Source organism: Puma concolor, chromosome A3 (assembly GCF_028749965.1).
Source record: "Puma concolor isolate L17-30 chromosome A3, mPumCon1.1.hap2, whole genome shotgun sequence".
NCBI classification, from domain to species: Eukaryota; Metazoa; Chordata; class Mammalia; order Carnivora; family Felidae; genus Puma; species Puma concolor.
Window position 1 is genome coordinate 22,222,927 of NC_141669.1, and position 20,625 is coordinate 22,243,551.

Genomic DNA, 20,625 nt, shown 5'->3' on the forward strand with positions numbered 1-20,625 from the left:
ACTGCCACACAGGTGCTATGGGCCACTGATCCCTGGGTCCTTGGACCTCTCTTCTCCTTGTCTCCTTCTTCCTCCCCAGTGCTAACTTCCTGGATCTCTCCTAGTAGCAGGGATCGGTGTAGTACTCTCTGGGTTCTCATACCCTCTCCCCTTCCCTCATGGCTCTGAATCCAGTGCCCCACCTTATAAAAATTGAGGGCCAGGCCCGGTCTCTGGGCCCGAAGCAGCAGCCCTTCTGCTTTCTGAAAGTCCTTCTCCTCCAATGCCCCCCGGGCCTGCCCCACGAGCACCTCGGCGACACTGTCTGGATCGTGGGCCTCGGCCACACGCTGTGCTGCCTCCCAATCCTGGTTATGGACAAACCTGCTCCCAGATGAGGACACAGGAGAGGCTAAGTGTAGGACTGAGGCCTCAACAGTGGGAGGCAAACAGCCATGTCACTGAGGGGAGGATAGAAGATTTATCGGTACGCAGTTCAGAGGAAGGTGAAGGGGACCATGCAAGGTCCTGGGACTGCGCCTGGGAGGTCAGGATTAAAGAATTTATGGGGTAACTCACATGAGAACTGCTTCCTTGGGTTTACCAGCCCTGATGAATTCAGCTTCAGCCTCTTCAAATTTACCCTGTAGGGACAGAAGGGCAGCTGTACATGATGAGAAGCAGATTGCCATCACAGGCAGCCACGAGAGGGGAGGAGGTCAGGGTCAAAAGCAATGGAGAGGGATCACATCCATACCTCATCCTCCAGGTACATAGCATATCGGAGATGAATCTCAGGGGTTTTGTGCTTGAGGGCCAGCCGAGAGAGTTCAAAAGCAAATTCAAAGGAGCTGAAATGGAAGGTGCAAATAAGGTCTGCCTACTCAGTACTTCATTTTATAAGAGAAGAAGACAAACAGGGCAAGAGAAAACAGAAAGGGCAAGGATGGGGGGAGGAAAAAGGACAAATGAAGAAAGGTAATCCATATGAAGTGATAGAGAAGCACAGAGAAATGTAAAGGAAGACGTGGATCAGGAGACACTTGGAAAAGCCTGTGTGTCCCGAGACCAGCTGATGTTAGGAGCACGGGACTGGCACGAGGCAGGGGACAGGAGTGAGCTTCACAGCACAACAGCTGCCAGGGTAGCAAGGGCTCCTCGTTCTCCCACCACCTCCTCCCGAGCCACAACTTCATTAGCAGAAAAACAGTCTCTCAAGAATGAGTAAGACGAGGGGCGCCTGGGTGGCGCAGTCGGTTAAGCGTCCGACTTCAGCCAGGTCACGATCTCGCGGTCCGTGAGTTCGAGCCCCGCGTCGGGCTCTGGGCTGATGGCTCGGAGCCTGGAGCCTGTTTCTGATTCTGTGTCTCCCTCTCTCTCTGCCCCTCCCCCGTTCATGCTCTGTGTCTCTCTCTGTCCCAAAAATAAATAAACGTTGAAAAAAAAAAAAAAAATTTAAAAAAAAAAAAAAAAAGAATGAGTAAGACGACCCTCAGCAATCTGATTTGATACAGGATTATTACTGGCCTTCCGTAACATTTGCTTAAGAAAAGCGTTTTGCATTTAATAGAATCATACTTCCATTCCTCAAGTAAATTACTGGCTTAGTGCACTTTAGCTTTAAAAGCTGTTCTCTCTGGGGCACCTGGCTGGCTCAGACAGTAGAGTGAGAGACTCTTGATCTCGGGGTTGTGAGACTGAGCCCCATGTTTAGAACAGTTAAACAAATGCTCATCTGGGCCCCCAAGAAATAGGAGCAGAGCTACCAATTCATTCTTGCCTCTCCATCAAGTTCTACCAAGGATCTCTTCGCTCTTGCCTCAGTTTTTAGAAATGCTTCTCAGTTATACAACAACTTTTCTTGTCTATACAGAGGATCTGACTGGAATGGGGCCAGTGGAGAGAAGACTTTGGGCCTCACCAGTTGTCAGCAGCGTGGTCAATAGCAGCTTCCAGGAGTCCCAGCTTATTAAGCAGTCTAACTGCAGACTCTCCTCCCAGGCTCTTTGCCCACAGATAGGCCACGTGTTTGTGGGCATTAGTGCCTCCATGAGCCTTGGCCACCTGTGAAGCAAAGCCACTTGGCAATCCTCCCATGCAGGGACACATGGCTGCTCCCTGCTCACCTCTGACCTGACTTCAGCTTTGACAAGGATCAAGTATTTCTACTAGAACAGCAGGGAGAGGCCTAAGTTTCAGGGTCTATTAACCTGCTTAGGGTCCAAGGATGAGTTTTAGGTAGTCTACAAACCCTTCATATTACATGTGAAATTTTGCCGACAGGTGTGGACATTTTTCAAAGATACCCACTACTAGTTCAGAATTAGTCACCTGAGAGTGGGAAAGAGGGGTGGCCATATCCCCAATGTGAACTGGACTCCTTACCCGGTAGGCCTCCTCCCAAAGCCCATTGGAGCGGTACATGTTCACTGTTGCCTTCCACTCCTGAGCCTCGAGGTAGTGATACTCAGCCTCCTGCAGTCGGCCTTCAGCCTCCAGCTCCTGGGGAAAGGTAGGTCAGGATGGAGAGAGGGGGCCATGGAGCCTGTTTGGGGGAGATATGGGCAGAGACAAGAGAAGGGCTCACCTTGCCCAGGTGGAGGTGTGTGTCACTGAGGAGATCTGGGTGGTGCTTCCCTACCAGGCGGATCATATCATCATACAACTTGTGCTTTTTGAACATGGTGATGGCAAGATCAGGCTCTTCCACTGTCACGTAGAGCCTGGGGATGGGAGATACACCTGGGGCCTCCTAGACCCAGATTCCTGCCGCCAGAGTCATTCCTAAGAGACCCTGTCACTGCCTTCTAGGCAGAGGGCACTTATCCTCAGACACCTTCCTCCCTGCAGCCCTGAAGCCTCCTCCCACACACGCTCTGGGGCCGCAGCTCACCTTTCAGCCTCACGGTACTTGCCCTGCTTCTCCATCTCCTGAGCCTGGGTGATGTACAGCACTGACACGTCTTCTGGTCTCATGCACTTCATCGCCAGCTGTGCAGACACACAGAGCCAGAGTAGCCTCTGGTGCCAGTTTCCAAGGGAAGCAGAGGGATATGCAGAGCAGCCCGGGAAGCCGGACTCTGGGGCAACGAGTCTTCTCAGGAACTCTGAACTTTCCCAACAACCACAGGAGTTTGGTTACTGTTGCTTTCCTAGTCATTCCAGGGAACTCCAAGTCCATAAGGAGCAAAGTAAGAACTATATTCTGCTCAGGCAGAAGGGTCAGAGATGCCCTGTGCTGGGGGCATCCATCCCCATTCCCATATTCCCACTGTATCCACCGGGTTCAGGAAACAGATGCGAAACAAAGTCGTATCTGTGACCAGGGCTTGGGGAGTGGTGTTTCAGATGCCCCAGCTCCTGAGCCCGTCATGCCCGCTTCAGAATTACAGGTTTGGGAACAAGGGCCTCTTCATCCTTGCCTTTGCCTGTGGCTAGGGATCAAGGTTCTCCAGACTTCATTCTGGTACTCTTTCTCAGCTTTCAGGGAACCCAGTGAAGGAGGAGGAGATCAGAGACCAAAGAAAGTGGCAACAGACGCTGAGAGGTGGGATTCTCTGATGAACGCTACCCCTCCCTCTACCTTGTGGGCTTGCTCCCAGCGGCCAGCCTGAGTGTACATGTCGATTGCATCTTTTGTCCGGTCTCCTTTGATGTAGAGCTCCTCGGCAATCTGTGGTTGAGAGAGGTAGACACAAAAGGCCAAGAGCAACAGAGTTAAAGCAGCCTGCGAGGGAAGGAAAGAACAAGCCTCAGCTGGGATGGAGGAGAGCTGGGGATACTACTATTGTATAGTAACAGAGAAGAAAAGATGACAATGGGGGTCTCACACCTTCTACTGTTTTGAAAAAAAACAAGACTAGCCCAAACCAGAATGGGGAAGATGGGAGCTTAAAGGGCTGTCGGTTAAGCATCCAACTCTTGATTTCAGCTCTGGTCATGATCTCATGGTTCGTGAGATGAGCCCCGCATCCGGCTCTGTGCTCCCAGCACGGAACCTGCTTGGAATTCTCTCTCTTCTCTTTCTGCCCCTCCCCTGCTCTCTGTCTCTCAAAATAAATGAATAAACATTAAAAAAAATAAATAAAAGGGTCTCCCATTTCTGCAATGTAAGGCAATTCTACACTGTAACTATGATGGAGTTACCATGAAGAATCACTCATGCTAGCATAGGAAGAGAGCTGGACACTAGCTTTATATATTTGGGAGAGGAGTCTGTGTCATGATGGAATGAAGGAAGGGCAGTAAACTGCTTTCTTCCCACTCAGGTGGCTGATGCGGCTGGGACCCAGGAAGAAGGACATGGTGAGGTAGCCCCCACTTCCTGTTCTGGGTTCTCTCTTTGTTAATCCCGTACTGCGTTGCCTCAGGCTGAAGGAAGGGACTCTTCCTCACCTCATACTCCTGCAGAGATGCATAGTGCTGGGCCACACGGGGATAGTATTTGGATGCAGTGTTCTGGTCCTGTAGATCTAATATATAAATTGCCTTCTTCCACTGGCGGGCACCCAGGGCAGCCTCAATTGCTTTAATGGAGCACCTGGCATAGTTGGGAAAGGCACACGTATGTATGAGAAAAGAGGAAGACAGATGGAGGTAGGGAGACACCTCAAGCATACTCCAACCTACACTTTGTGATCTCTCTCCTTCTAGGCCCGGGCACCCTTACTTGCCCCATCACCTTGCACCCCTTTACCTGGCTTCAATGTAGTGATTAATGGCTGCATCAAGCTGCTTCTGCTGCACCAAGTGATCCCCCCATGCCTCTTCCAGTCGCACCACTTCCACTGGGAATGCCAATCGAGCCAGCTCCACCGCTGCCAGAGACAGTGTGCTCGGTTAAGACTTCTGGGGATGGGACTCAGGAAAAGAAAGACAGGAAAATGGGGTGTGGAAAACAGGTGAAGTGGAGGAATGGAGAACTGAGCCGGTCAACCTGAACAGATGCACAAAATAGGTGCCAGGGGACTGTCTGAGCAAGTAACACTGAAGACTGGATTGGTGGTGGTAGTACCTTTCATGAATGCATTGCCTTTACAGTAGCACTCCAGGGCCCGCTGTGGATTTCGAATCTTCTCAAAGAGATCACCTGCCTAGTAACACATACCACATTACTACAATGATAGCCCTACCACCCAAAGAATCAAGTATCAGCCCCCAAAGGAGGAGAATCTGCAACCAGTCACAGAGGGCTATGTACTCCAGGACTCCTTGGGTAGGAGGGGGCACTGGGCCCTGGAGATAAGGGACAGGAATGGGAAGCCAGCCATACCCTTTCATACAGTTCCCCCTTGATAAGGGCTGCAGTGATATGTTCTACCAGCTCCGTGTTGGCTAACAGTTCCTCCCGGGTCAGCACCAGTCGAGCAGCTTTGGCAGGGAGCCCAGCTTTGAGGTAGAGGCTGATGGCTGCTAGTCCATCCCCTTGGCTCTCCTGTAGTTCACCTGCTCGCTCCTCTTGCTGAGTGTCCATCAGCCACTGGTAGTAACCCCGGCGCAGCTTCTCCAGGGCTGGGTGCCCCTGGACATGCAACAGAGAGGCAAGAGGAGTCACATCCCTCCTTCCTGCCCTGCTGCTTCCCATGCTTCTACAATCCCACTGTGACAACGGAAATCCTCCTGGTCACCAATGTCCTAACTTCCAGCCCCAACCTTGTTCCAGTTGCTATAGCCTCCTTGATGAGAGGTTTCTGATATTGGTGGAAGTGAGTTGTGGGCACTGTGGAGAAGACACAGTTGGTAGTACCTTGGCCTGAGCCACTGCGATACACTCATCCCAACGATGTAGCTCCTGGTACATGTCCATGGCCTCCTCAACGGCATTCTAGGGGAACCCGGGCAGAGCAAAGAGGGGCACCAGGAAGACATGAGGATCAGAAATAACAGGCTCTCCTTAGCCTCGCTAAGATGCCAGCCCATGTGGATTAAAAGCCTCATCCTCTACTTATGCACAAGTGGAGGTGGGTTTATTATGAAATTAAGAGACGCTTAATGCCTCAGGGCACCTTAGTTGCAGAGCCCCCATTCCCAGGTATTTTTTCTTAAAGAGGGCTCCTCAAATTGTGTAAGCTTCAGGCCCCACAAAACTGGATCTACCTCTGTGCGCTAGAATTGCCAGGACAGGCTCTGGAGTATAGGGGGAGATGGCAGACAGTCAATGAAAGAAAAACGTAATTGTAAGGACTAACGCAGAGGGGTAAGTAAGCATTTAACCGTACAAACCTGTCTAAGTGCTCTCCCCCAGTGCTCTTCCCTCAGTTTGTTTTGCTTCCCCCCGACCCTGGTCCCCTCTTCAATCTGGTCCCCCTTCTCCCCATCACCTGTTCCAAGAAGATCATTTCAGCCAGCTTGTAGTTCTTTTCCAGCATGGCTAGGCGTGCTCGGACCTGGTAGAAGTCTGTTCCTTCTCCACCCTATGGGGAGGAAGAAGGTTCTGGTTATTCTGCTGCTGCAGAAGCCATTCTGTCTGCGTGAGCCTAGACAGGAAGGCTAGAGAGATGAGGAAGCTGAAAGATTTAGAAGCTGAAAAACTTCATGGGGCTTAGTGGAAGAGGTCTGGCAAGCAATTCCAGAGTGGTCCGACTCGAGGGTGGAGGTGGGATGGCCGGCCAGAACAGAGGAAAAGAGCCATGGCTGGAAAGCTAGGGATCAGGGTGCTGAGCATGAAGAGAAATCTCAGCTTGAGAGACTGAATGATTCAGGAGGATAATACTTGCATATTCCCGAGACACTTGATCTGCAATCTCATTGGTCTTGTGCAGGAATCGAGCTTTTGCTACATGGCCCAAAGCAGAAAAGCACCTGTAGTATGGAAGCAATAATGGTAATAAGCAGTATTAGTACAGAATCATCATGAATTCACTGGCTCAGCAGATATATACTGAACATTGATTATGTGCCAGACACTATTTTTGCCACTTGAGACACAAGAGGGTAAGATAGATGAGGGCCTTACTCTCAGGGAATTTAGTTTCTAGTGGAAACAAATAATTAGCAAACAAACAAAGATATTTCAAAGAATGAAAAGGAAAATAAAGTAGTGTGATATCACATATAGACAGTTAAGCTGGTAGTCGGAGAAGGCCTGGGGAGCCGACATTTGAGCTGAGACCTACTATAAGAAAAAGTCAGTCACGGTGAGATGGGGAAAAACTATTCCAGGCAGAGGGAACAGTGAGTGTAAAGGTGCGATGGCCGGAGTGAGTTTGGTGTGCTCAACGGGCGGCTGGAGACTAATGAGCAAATAGGTACCTGGTACAAGAAGGAAGCAGAAGCCATATACTGTTGGGCCTTAGGACACGGCAAAGAGTATGGGTCTTATACTAAGTACAACTGGAAGGTTCTGAGCAAAAAAAAAAAAAAAAGAGATATAATCTAATTTGTGGTTTAAAAAGTCACCTGAGCTCTCATGGGATGATGAACGGATGGTAGGGGTGTAAGAACAGTATCAGTGACACTAATTAAGAGGCGTCTGTGACACTGCAGGTAGGAGAGGTGTGGTCTGTTCTAGGGTGGAGACAGTAGAGCTGGACAGTGAGAGATCCAGGGTATGTTCTGAAGATGCTGGGTCAGAGCCCCTGGGACTAGCTGGCAGCCTAGCTGGGAAAGAAGGGATACAGGACTCCCACACAAAATGGCAGCAACAGACATTTACTGTGCACTTTGCACAGATTCTCTTACTTTCTTCACTGCCACCATGGTTTTCTTTACCACTCAATGAGGTAAATTCTATTATTACCCCCATTTTACATACAGGAAATTGAGAAACCAAGGCTTGGAAAGGATAACTGAACTGCAGGTTATACAAGCTGGTAAATGGAGACAAGACAACTCGAAGTCTGGAGACCCAAGTCTGTCCTACTAACTACACTCCTAATCCATGTTTGTAAATACACAGTGATGCATGGATTGGAGGATATGGGTGTTAAAACTCTGAAAGGGCACCTAGTTACAAGAAGGGGGAGCAAAAGCAGTAAAAGACATACTCTTAGAACCCAGGACAGAAGAATGTTTGGAGTAACTACATGCAAGGGTTCTAGGATGACACTGTTGGCACGGGATGGAAGTGGTGTCTTGGTGCTTGGAGGAGCGGCCCACAGGCAAAATGCCCACTGGCCATCCTTCCTAGTTGCCCAGCACCTCAGTTCTGGTCTACCTCACCTCTCAGCAATGTGGAGCTGCCTTGCCTCTAGTGCCAGTTTGCTCAAGGTTTTCCACATTGCCTCTGTTTCTGGGGTCATTTCCAGAGTCTCCAAGAAGGCTGTTGCCCTGAAGAGAGAAGGAAGCAAAGCAACAGTCCAGGGTCAGCAAGACACAGAAGAAGGCTGGTGAGGGGGCAGAGGGAAAGGGGTAGGGAGGGTCAGGCAATTGTTTGCCCTTTTTGTCTAATCTCCTCCCACCAGGTTCTTTTTAGATGTGGCCGGTTTTACCACCCATTCCAAGTCCTCCTGCCTCAGAACCAGATTCTCCCACCACCTGGCAGGTTATTAGCCCAGACCCTCACCGGGTGTAGTTGCCGTCATCAATGGCTGTTCCAAACTCGATAAGGCCCTCATCCAGTGTGTAGGCGACTGTAGTCACACCTTCAGTCACCATCACCTCGGTCTTCCCCCCGCCTCGCTCCAGGCCTATGACCTCACCCTGTAAAATTTCAACGTTCCCCCCCACCCAATTCCAGGTTGGTGTTTCCACCGCCTCCACTGCAGAACAGACCCACCCTAACCCAACCCCCCTGCTCACACGTCGAGGGAATTACAGTGGCCCTTGTTTGCCTAACATTTAGTTTCTTTAAAGCAGGTAAAAATTCCTGATCTATGGTAATATCCTTGGGTTAAAGTACACTCATAGCTGTGCCAGCACTAATGCCTGGAGGTAAACTGACAAAATGCGCATCCCCTTCTGCTTCTAGCTTGAATCCTCTTGTTAAAATACAACTTCAACCTGGGACATACTTTATAATGCATTAGTTGCTGAGTTCATCTGAAGAAATCACTAGGCATGCTTCCTACCCCATCTCCTACTGGAAGGAAGGAGGGAAAGAAGGAAGGGAACAGGGGAGAAAACAGAGGGAAGGGAAGGAGCAAAGGGAAGAACAGAAAGAAAAGAAGGAAAGAAAAGAAATAAAGAAAGAGATCAGTGTGCTAAAACCTGAGCAGGAAAAAACAGAAGCTGAGCAAGTACAGCTGCCCTGAAGGCACACACTTATGGAGAGAATAAATCATGGGTCCTCCAGCAGGATAGGGAGGCTGAATCTGAGACTCCCTCATGAATACTGGGAGCCTCTCTTCAATAAAGGGAACAAAAGTTATTAATATGCCTGATTCTTGCAGAAGCAAACAAATCATCTCTGCAGGAAAACAAATCCATTTTAGGCCCTTAAGATTCTAAAAGTTTATATTCAACATAACATGAGCTCAATAAAAAAAAGTACCAAAATACAAGTTAGCCACTATAAAGGAGGAAATAGTAACTACAGCAGTTTTGGACCTCCAAGGATTTCTGACATTAAAAATAATAGTCATGATGGGGTGCCTGGGTGGCTCAGTCAGTTAAGCATCCAACTTCGGCTCAGGTCATGATCTTGTGGTTTGTGGGTTCAAGCCTTGAATCAGGCTCTGCACTGACAGCATGGAGCTTGCTTGGGATTCTCTCTGTCCCTCTCTCTCTCTGCCCCTCCCCAACTCGTGTGCATGCATGCTCGCTCTCTCTCAAAATAAATAAAAATTTAAAAACTTGAAAAAAGATAGTTACGGGAAAAAGTTACGGAATATAAAATACGTGTAAAACGTTTAAAGACCTAAAAAATGAAATGATAAGTTAAGCAATAAATAAGAGATTATCAAAAATGGCCATGTTGGGCTCATTTTGGTAGTGTATATACTAAAAAAAAAAATGGCCAGGCAGCCTGGAGAAAGAAACAAATAAAACCTTACGAAAAACTTAATATTTGAAGTAAAAAAACTCAATGGGTGGTTTAAATAGTAAATTAGACAATGATGCAAGTGAATTACTGAACTTTTTTTTTTAAAGTTTATTTATTTGGGGGAGAGAGAGAGTGAGCAGGGGAGGTGCAAAGAGAGAGGGAGAATCCCAAGCTGTCAGCACAGAACCCAACGTGGGACTCAAACCCACAAAACTGTGAGATCATGACTTTAGCTGAAATCAAGAGTTGGATGCTTAACCAACTGAGCCATTCAGGCGCCCCTGAAAGATTTATCTTAAGAAATAATCAGGAATGTAGCCTGGAGTGAGAAAAAGAAAGGGAAATGAAAGAGAGGTTACAGAGGCACAAAGACAGGACACGAAATTGAACATATGCCTAATTAGAGTCCTGAGGGCAAGACTAGACGGAGCAAGAGAAAAAGCAACTTCTGAAGAGATCACGGTTGAGAAACTGCCAAGCTTGATGCAAATACGTGTACTCACAAATATGCCACATACCACACAAATATATGAAGCAGGCTAAGTAAAAGGAAATAGTGAGACATTGTAATGAAACTTCAGAACACTGATGAAAGAAAAGACTTTAAAAGCAACAAGAGAGAAAAGACAGAAAGGGCTATTAATAAACTTCTCAGAAGAAAGGAAATCAGTCAGTGGGATGGTATTTGCCAAAGGCTAAGAAAAACGAACTGTCAATCGGGAATCGGGTACTAAGTCCGAGTATCTTTCAAGAACAGGCCAAATAAATACATTTTCATATAGGGTTGCCTGGGTGGTTGCCCAGGGAATATATCTGAACCCTGGGTTTCAGATCCAGGGTTGCCTTGGATCAAGCATCCAAGTCTTGATCTCAGGGTCTGAGTTCAAGCCCTGTCTTTGGCTCCATGCTGGGTGTGAAGCCTATTAAAAAAAAAAAAAAAAAAAAAAATTCAGGGATGCCTGGGTGGCTCAGTCGGTTAAGTGACTTCAGCTCAGGTCATGATCTCGCAGTTCGTGAGTTTGAGCCCTGCACCAGGCTCTGCACTGGTGAAGAGTATTCTCTCTCTCTCTCAAAATAAACTTAACAAAAAATTTAGATAATTACATTTCAGTAATTTTCAGAAACTGAGCATTTATCTTAAAAACACTTTCTTTCAGGGGCGCCTGGGTGGCTCAGTCGGTTGAGCGTCCAACTTCAGCTCAGGTCACGATCTCGCGGTCCGTGAGTTCGAGCCCCGCGTCGGGCTCTGGGCTGATGGCTCAGAGCCTGGAGCCTGCTTCCGATTCTGTGTCTCCCTCTCTCTCTGCCCCTCCCCTGTTCATGCTCTGTCTCAAAAATAAATAAATGTTAAAAAAAAAAAATTAAAAAAAAAAAACAAAAAACAAGAAACACTTTCTTTCAGGGGCTCCTGGGTGGCTCAGTCAGTTAAGCATCTGACTTCAGCTCAGGTCATGATCTCCCAGTTTATGAGTTCGAGCCCTGCATCAGGCTCTGTGCTGACAGCTCAGAGCCTGGAGCCTGCTCTGGATTCTGTGTCTCCCTCTCTCTCTGCCCCTCCCCCACTCACACTCTGTCTCTCTCAAAAATAAATAAGCATTAAAAAAATAAAAATAGGGGCGCCTGGGTGGCTCAGTCGGTTAAGCGGCCGACTTCGGCTCAGGTCACGATTCCCAGTCCGTGAGTTCGAGCCCCGCGTCGGGCTCTGTGCTGACAGCTCGGAGCCTGGAGCCTGTTTCAGATTCTGTGTCTCCCTCTCTCTCTGCCCCTCCCCTGTTCATGCTCTGTCTCTCTCTGTCTCAAAAATAAATAAATGTTAAAAAAAAAATTAAAAATAAAAATAAAAATAAAACGAAACAAAAGAAAAACCACTGTCTTTCAAGAAGAAGAAAAGTAACTCCAGAGGGAAGATCAGCAATGCAAAAAGAAAAAGTGAACAGAGAAACTGGTGCCATGATGGCAAATCTAAACAAATTACGGCTGTGTTAAACAAAGTAATGTCTAACTTTGGGGATGACAAAATACTGGACAATAATGGCAGAGGGGAGGTAATCAAAGTTAGGGGCCCTGTATTGTTTGCAGGGGGGGTTTAGATGCTAGATAACTTTAGACTGTTAGTTATATAGCCAACTTCTAAGGGTAACCACTATAGGAATAAAATGTATAACCTCCAAAGCAAAACAGTAAAAAACAAGTGTTTAAAAAAGGACAAAACAACCTAAAAAACCCCAAACTTAATTAGTCTAAAACGGCAAGAAAGGAGTAAAAAGAACAAAAGAGTGTTCTATCCATACCTATACCAATCATCCTAGCCTCACACAGGGGCCTCTTTGGTTTTCACAGGTTCCTCCCAGGTGTTGGGATATCACTGGAATGTGTGTGATGCTGGTGGGATAGGAAGGAGGGTCTGATCTTCAGTCTGATAAAAAAGAAGTTCTTCCTGGCTTACAACAGAGAATCAGCACACAGGAACTGCCCAGAACTGCCCCTCTTATTGGGGCTCTTCCAGCTTAAGAGAACTCCTCATTATGACCTGGTGAATTCCCAGGGCTGTAATAGACAGCCATACTCCAAGGACCTCATATAATGTCAGGAATCTGAACAAGGATGGTTTTGGGGCCTGGCCCACTGTGGGGGAGTCTAAGCTTTACTTGCCAACTCCATCACAGAGATTATGGGTGGTGGGCCAGAGAAAACCAAATAACCTTTGGAGCTTCCTCAGGGCTCTAATCAGTCAGTCTGACATTATGCCTGAGGTGTCCTGGTGTCGACATACCCTAATAGAGGACATGGTGACCCTCTCGGGTGCCTCAATGTTGTACCACACACACAAGCTGTTTCGGTTCTGAGCTACCAGCACATCACTTCCTGGGACCCACTGCACGTACGAGCAGAAGTTGAGAATCATTGTCTTAGAGCAACCTTCAATATCATATAGATGTAACTGAAGGAGAAAGAGGTAGACAGCACAATTAGAAGGGGATATGGGGTATCTTCTGACCTTGACCATTTCCCTAATGGTGAAACATGGTGAACTAACCCACCAATCAGGTACATTCTGAATTTCAAAGCATTCTAATCTGCTACCCTTGAAGTTTATATTGACTTGGTACATCATCACTCTGACAAGTAAGAGATTACCAAATGAGCAAAGATCTACACCCAGAAATTTAAGTTAGGTGATGGTTGGACTTTCAATCTTAAGAGTAACTCTGGACCAGAGTTGCCACACTGGATCACAAAAGTGAGGCTATCAGGCAAATTAAATGGCCTGGATATTTGTGGTGTGGCTTTCACATAACAATGGAAATGAAATTAAAAATCACCAGATTGTCTCTTTGCCCCGGATGTTGAACTCTTTGGTGGTACCATATTGAGATTAGAGTCAATAAGGGGTTGAGGGGAGACTATCCTTGAGCCAGTTTCAATGCTGTCAGGTAAGAGTAGCTGAAAAACACTGCAGCAGGTGTGGGTAAAGGTCAGCTAGGCATGCATGGGTGAGGCAGTTTCATGAGGGCATTAGACTTGTAAACAGTAAGAGAAAAAGCAGCTCCCAAATTCCTCTTGACTTTGGTGCCATCATGATACAATCTCATGGGTAATACAGGATGGGCTGTGATATCAGACATAATGTTGATTCTTCTGTGCCTTTTGCTATGTTAATGGCATAGCACCAAGGAACTATGTCCCATCCTGCCCCCCACAATCCCTGGTGGCAGGCAGGCAGCACTACATCCTCTATGGACCACTCAATGGTTAAGGCCTTAGTAAACCTCCTCACACGAAGTTTCCGGTCTCTGAAGAGAAGCTTGTGTCCAGTTTCATTAAGTTCCAGCCAATCCACACGGCTCTCATGGCTGATGGTGCCAATGTTGTAGCCACCAATCAGATCCACTACAAAGCAAAGGAGATAGGGTTAAGCGAATAGATTCCATATAATCCTACACAGGACATGAGGCAGCCTGCAAAGGTCTTGCCTTCACTCGTCTGTTGGGCTTTACGAACGTTGCATCAGCCTAGAATATGAGGAACGCAAATGGCCAATGCAACATAATTTTGCGAAGATGCTTAAGATGCTAGATTCCTTCTAAAATTGTAGAGGTTTTGTTTAACTCTGTGGTTAACTCAAAGGTCTAGATCCATCAAGAAATGTGATTCTTCTCTGGGACTCCTGGAGTTGTCTCCTAGCAGATCAGATCAGAGCAACTGGCTTCCATTACTCACAAAATCCTCTGGAAGGCAGCACTGAGCACATTAAGGAAGAGCCCCAATTCTAGCACCCCAGTGAGGCAAAACTGATGGATGAAATGACCTTGATGATCCTATTTGCTCCAAGGAGTTACCTGCACTTTGAGTGCCTATGATGTAAGAGCACTAAGGGGCAAACAGCAGTGAGGGCACACATACAAACCAGGAGGAACCTCTGACTACAGTTAGGCTGACCACACTGGGGATGGATGTTTGTTCGGTGTGAAGTCTGCAGACAATATGAGAAATGATCACATTTAGCACAGACCACTCAGGATTGACTAGGATGCTTTCAGAGACTCTCCTGAACACAGCCCACTCACAACTCTTATTTATGTATATTAACAACGAGCAACATCCTGTCTTAGTTATACCTGCTGAAGCTAAAGACAAATATCAGCTAATGTCTACAGCTGAGAAGACCAACTTGAAAATGAAATTTGCAGGGGTACCTGGGTGGCTCACTAGGTTAAGTGACAGACTCTTGATTTTGGCTCAGGTCATGATCTCATGGTTCGTGGGTTTGAGCCCCACATTGGACTCTGTGCTGACAGTACAGAGTCTGCTTGGGATTCTCTCTCTCCCTCTCTTTCTACTCCTCCCACATGCATGCTTTGTCTCAAAATAAATAAACTTAAAAAAATGAAATTTCTTTTAATTAAACAAACAGCAAAATCATAAGGCCATGTTTTAATGTCCCAATTTACATGTAAAATCATAGAACGCTAGAGCTGTGGGGGCCCTATGTCGGTGAACACCCTGAAATTATACACAAAATTATGTGTTTATATATATTCTTCTGGGAAAGGATCTATGATTTTAATTAGATACTCAAAGGGGTCAGGGACCAAAAAAGGTTAAGAGAAGAACTCTGTCATTTTATACACATTGAAGATGAGCCCTACGGAGTGCGGTGACTTGTCCAAAGTTTCATGGCTCACAGGCCACTGGACTATATTATTATTTCCATTACAGTTACTTGCATTTCTGAGGTCAATAATCTGATGTGAAATACAAAATTGATGAGATGTAAAAGTCTCCTAAGAACAGACCCATACATTGGGAATGCAAGCTGGTGCAGCCACTCTGGAAAACAGTATGGAGGTTCCTCAAAAAACTAAAAATAGAACTACCTTACGACCCAGCAACTGCACTACTAGGCATTTATCCAAGGGATACAGGTGTGCTGTTTCAAAGGGACACATGCATCCCCATGTTTATAGCAGCACTATCAACAATAGCCTAAGTATGGAAAGAGCCCAAATGTCCATCGATGGATGAATGGATAAAGAAGATGCGGCATATATATATATATATATATAAAATGGAGTATTACTCAGCAATCAAAAAGAAGGAAATCTTGCCATTTGCCATGACGTGGATGGAACTGGAGGGTGTTATGCTAAGTGAAATTAGTCAGTCAGAGAAAGACAAAAATCCTATGACTTCACTCATATGAGGACTTTAAGAGACAAAACAGATGAACATAAGGGAAGGGAAACAAAAATAATATAAAAACAGGGAGGGGGACAAAACAGAAGAGACTCATAAACATGGAGAACAAACTGAGGGTTGCTGGAGGGGTTGTGGGAGGGGGGGTGGGCTAAATGGGTCAGGGGCATTAAGGAATATACTCCTGAAATCATTGCTTCACTATGCTAACTGATTTGGATGTAAATTTTAAAAAATAAAAAATAAAGTTAAAAAAAAAGAACAGACCCATACATATATGGAAACTCAATTTATGAGAAGTGATGGTACAAATTAGTGAGTACAGGATGGACTTCCAATAAGTGGTTAAACATGGAAAAAGTAAAATATGATCTATACCCACATTATGTACAAAAGTTAATTCCAGGTGAAAAGCAAAATATAGGAGGGAGTTAGAACCTTAAAAAATTTTTTTTTTCAATGTTTGTTTATTTTTGAGAGAGAGAAAGACACAGAGCACAAGCAGGGGAGGGGCAGAGAGAGAGGGAGACACAGAATCGGAAGCAGGCTCCAGGCTCTGAGCTGTCAGCACACAGCCCGACATGGGGCTCGAACCCACAAACTGTGACATCATGTCCTGAGCCGAAGTCGGAGGCTTAACTGACTGAGCCACCCAGCGCCCCAGGAGTAAGAAACTTTTTAAATAAGACCTCAAAAATCAACTATTTCTTAAAAAGTGATTAAATGAACTACATTAAAATTAAAGAAGTCTGAACACTAAAAGATGCTGAGACAAAGTATCTACAATACAAATGATAAGGTTATCTACACACATACACAGGACTCCTTCAAGTCAAGGAAAAGACAACCTGATTTTAAAAATAGGCAAGGGATAAGAACTGGCAATATGCAGAAGGAGAAATCCAAACAGCCAATAAACAAATGAACAACAAAAAATTAATACGATGAGATATTATTTCATATAAACAGATTGAGCCAAATTATGGAGTCAGGCAATTTCAAGTATTGGAGAGGATGAAGAACACTGGGACCTCTAACTGCTGGTGGGAATGTAAATTGGTACAATCTCTTTGGAGAGAAATTTGGAAATATTTAGTGAAATTGCAGATGTACCTCTTCTATGATTCAGCAATTCTACTCTAGGTATAAACCTCAGAGAACAGAAACACTGGAGACAGTGAAAAACCAACAACTTAAATGTCCCTCAATAAGACAAGAGATAAAAGATCCAAAGTAAATACAATGAGAGGTCAGGACATGACAGAACTGGGTGTGGGTACACATGTAATAATATTAATAGCTAACATTTATGAAGTGCTTATTATGTGCCAGACACTAGTCTAAGTGCTCTCCATATGAGGTAGGTACTATTCTGATCCCCATTTTGTGGATGAGGAAATATGAGATACAGAAAAGTTATGAAACTTACCTAAGATCACACAGGTACTAGGTACAGAAATGGGGAGGTTTGACTCCAGACCCTTGTTCTTAACAACTATAGTTCTTAACACTATACGGATATGCTATTCTCTATACTTCTTAGGGAATACTATGCTATTCTATACACATTTTCCTATGCTTGAAACATTTTATAATGCAGAGTTAATTATTAATATGTAGAATAAACTTTATGTGAACATTTGTGAAATCCAAATAAAGTCTGTCATCACTAGTTACTAATGACAAAATATGCAGAAAACAAGCCCCCTTCCGGTTCTAATAGTCTATTACCCTATGAAGTCTAGACAGGAAGATTCATAAATTTGCTAATGGTTCGTCTCTACAATTCACAATTTCCAGCCCTAAGATACGTGCCTAGAGAACATGAATAATTATATGGGCAGTACTATATATGTAGCAGTGTATCTGTATGCAGATATCCACATACAGACACACACACACATACACCTGAACATTTCACATATCCTCTGTAAGAGCGGGGTCACACATTTACCTGGTGCCTCTTAGATTCCTATATTCTCCACTGCACACAATCCTGTGATATGGAAGTGTATATAAATATCTATTCTGTTATTAGAATTATGAGAAAGTCTTACTCACCTATAGCGATAGTCTTTATATCAATAAGATAAGCCAATTTCTTATTATCTTCAATTCCTCGTTGACGTCTCTCATTAATACGGACACTGAAACATGAAGGGTGAGGTAAGGCAAAATGGGCTTAGGCCACTGTAATATTTACCAAGGGCCCTGAAGTACCATACAGAATGAAGTTTTTAGATTAACCCGAGGTTATACGAGTTAGACGTCAAAAAGGAATTCTTTGGGGTTTCAAAAATTTAGAGAACCTTGTGGGGTTACCTGATGAGGTGGGGGTTCATGAATTCGGTACGTACAGAACCCAGGGTATCATTACTCCCGTATTCCACCAGGGTTAGCTCTCCAGCATTGAAGATCATGCACACCTGGGGATGAATGGAATTGTCATATGGTGGAAAGTTTGCAAGAAGAAAGGGACAAACAGTAGAGGGAGGTGTACTGTCAGTTCAAAGTGACTCCCACTTTTCTCTTTATTCTGTTCTTCTGCCTATTTCACCCTCCCCCTTTATCTGCTGTCTCCTCAACCCCTTGCCCCTTTCCATCCTTCTGACACAGGAGCTAGAAGGAGGTTTATTGAGATGGTGATGGTTCGTCAAGTTCTACTCACATTTTCATTTTCAAAGAAATACTTCTCATTGCCACCAGATCCCTGCCAAGCTACCTGTCAAGGAGGGAGGAGGGAGAAGACATAAGGAACAACGTGGGTGAGTATCCAAGACCATGCTGAGAGAAAGGGTAGGAGGCAGAGAAATCGAGTTTAGGAAGGCTTTGACATTGCACAAAAGAGGTGCTCAGAAACCCTAGTCTCTAGGTTTCTGAGAGAGAGCATAAGAACGGTCCAAGAGTCCAATAGTGAGGATTCATATTCCAGGATTCTGGACTTCCTGAGTCTCACTCCCGGATTATCAGTTCCCCAGCACCAGAATGGTAGAGCTTTCCCCAGAGATCTTCCCTCTGGGGACCCTGGCTCACCTGAAGTAGCAACTCAAGATGCTCCATTCCCCACCCCTCCATTTTTGGTTCTTACCTCACTAAGGCGATTAGTGTTCAGGTCCCCCAGCAGCAGTGTGTCTGATGTGTGGGCCACCAGGTAACGTTCCTTTCCCAGGATTTTCACCTCTTCCACCTCATAGCCATAGTGTGACTTGAGTACCACTCGGGTCCCCGATGACAGGTTCTTCACAATCACCTTGGTAAGGAACAAGTCTTGGTAAGTAACTGGCCTCTTCCAACCCAAACATGCCGTGCCCTTGGCCCACCTCCAGTGTTAAACAAAGCTAACATCTTATTTCTTCATCTGGCCTAGGATATTGTTGGTAAAAATGAAATCTCACATTCACACAGTGCTTTACTATTTATGAAATGCTTTCATATGTTATCTCTTTAGGTGCTCACAATACCTATGACTCTGTAAGTTCCATGGGGTAAAACCAATCACTCTACGTTCCTGTACCTCTTTGTAAAAACCTCTATGATGACTTCAACCATGGTGTACTATATTGTTGTTTCATGTGTCTGTCTCCCTTGCTAGAATGATCTTCATTAAGGGACAATGTATTACAAATAATTATCTTGGTGTTCTCAATACCTAATAGTGCTCACACACAGAGAATGGAGAGAAAATAAAAGAATGAAGGAACCAATGAATAATAAATGAAAGGAAAAGGGTATAGAGATAGTGAAAAATGAGCTCAGGGACTAGGAAATTAGCTTGTAACGTCATACACGGTGAGTTCAGAGGCCCTGAAGCAATGTGACATACCCGTGTAATCTTATTGATCATATTCCCCAGTTGACAGCATACAGGTAGTAAAGTTTTAAACCAGGAAGATGTAAGTAGCAATCTCTGTACCTCTTAGGCTCTTAGATATGTTGTTTATAAATATTTTCTTGTAATAAGCTGGAAGAACTACAGCATAAAAGTTGCCAAGCAGTTGCCCTGACACATTCTGTTCTCCAGAACAGTTCTGCCAGGGATTAAGGTTGACACTGTGCCTATGTCCAGAAGGCAGGAAAGCATCACAAGGATGAATGAGCGCAGGCAAGACTGCGGTGAGGCAGGCCATCAGCTGCTTACCTGGCTAGGTCCCACATATGTCAACTCAAACTTGTTCTTGTAAATGCTCCTCCGGAGGCAGCAGTCAAACTGTTCCACTCCACCACAGAGTGTGCCCTAGGAGGAAGAATGACAGCATAAAAGGTAACAGGCCTGGGGAGAGTATCTAGAGACACCCTCAAAACCTAGGTTCTAGAATCTAGAGAAGAGTTGGCAGTAAAAGGGCTGGCAGTTTTTGGAAGAACCAGATGGAAAGAGGGCAATCACAGGGCTCAAGGGTATCACACAATGATGGGATGAAAGAGAGAAATCAGCTCTGCCTACAGAACTCTGTCTCTTTTGGCTTCTAATAAAGTGTGAATTTCTCTTTCCTGCCTTTAATGTCATATTTTTAGGTTGGAGTCAAAATGGAAGAGGAGATTCTCTAGTTTCAGGAGAGAGTACTTTAGGTAAAGGCAAGATTTTTCCTAGTTTGGAGAAAGTCACCCATGCAGAAAGGGATTACTAGTAAACACACCGCACAGAGTCGTGAGCCATCCCGTTTCCAGGCCAAGGCAGTGACGGTGTATAAGTTGGCAATCTCCTTTGGCTTTGCCTCTTCCCAGATGCTTCTTCGAGGGCTCCAGTTGAGCACCCGAAGTCTGAAATTAAGTAGGTGGCTTTTAGAACAGAGGGAGGCTGAGCAAAAGAGTGGAAATGGGTGGGTAACTGAAGGAAATGAGTCTTGCTGTATCAGAGAATAAAAGAAGTAAAAAAGAACACACAGTCTAGGGAGTCTTGTAGCAGAGGACAGAAAGGTTCAATGGAAGGAAGTTGGGAAAATCAAGTCAAAAGTAAAGTGGGGTGAGTGATGGGAGTGGAGACAACAAAAGGAGATCGTGGCTGGTGAGCAAAATGAGCTGTCAGTAGC

The 20,625-nt window shown here is 45.4% G+C and overlaps 1 protein-coding gene across 1 annotated transcript in view; it reads right to left on the reverse strand.

The window, feature by feature from the left end:
* Window positions 1-20,625, reverse strand: part of IFT172 (intraflagellar transport 172) — a 34,553-nt gene that overhangs the window by 7,569 nt on the left and 6,359 nt on the right. Inside the window, exons 9-33 of the mRNA XM_025927245.2 lie at window positions 20,233-20,356; window positions 19,737-19,832; window positions 18,687-18,848; window positions 18,267-18,320; window positions 17,921-18,024; window positions 17,660-17,745; window positions 13,680-13,792; window positions 12,675-12,842; window positions 8,483-8,619; window positions 8,140-8,247; window positions 6,696-6,780; window positions 6,300-6,392; window positions 5,726-5,803; window positions 5,252-5,500; window positions 4,994-5,072; window positions 4,676-4,796; window positions 4,375-4,519; window positions 3,563-3,652; window positions 2,873-2,970; window positions 2,567-2,702; window positions 2,365-2,481; window positions 1,901-2,043; window positions 737-830; window positions 559-623; window positions 183-363 (exon numbers count right to left, since the gene is read on the reverse strand). Of these exons, the coding sequence (XP_025783030.2) occupies window positions 183-363; window positions 559-623; window positions 737-830; window positions 1,901-2,043; window positions 2,365-2,481; window positions 2,567-2,702; window positions 2,873-2,970; window positions 3,563-3,652; window positions 4,375-4,519; window positions 4,676-4,796; window positions 4,994-5,072; window positions 5,252-5,500; window positions 5,726-5,803; window positions 6,300-6,392; window positions 6,696-6,780; window positions 8,140-8,247; window positions 8,483-8,619; window positions 12,675-12,842; window positions 13,680-13,792; window positions 17,660-17,745; window positions 17,921-18,024; window positions 18,267-18,320; window positions 18,687-18,848; window positions 19,737-19,832; window positions 20,233-20,356 (2,926 nt within the window). The remainder of the gene's footprint in view (window positions 1-182; window positions 364-558; window positions 624-736; window positions 831-1,900; window positions 2,044-2,364; window positions 2,482-2,566; window positions 2,703-2,872; window positions 2,971-3,562; window positions 3,653-4,374; window positions 4,520-4,675; window positions 4,797-4,993; window positions 5,073-5,251; window positions 5,501-5,725; window positions 5,804-6,299; window positions 6,393-6,695; window positions 6,781-8,139; window positions 8,248-8,482; window positions 8,620-12,674; window positions 12,843-13,679; window positions 13,793-17,659; window positions 17,746-17,920; window positions 18,025-18,266; window positions 18,321-18,686; window positions 18,849-19,736; window positions 19,833-20,232; window positions 20,357-20,625) is intronic.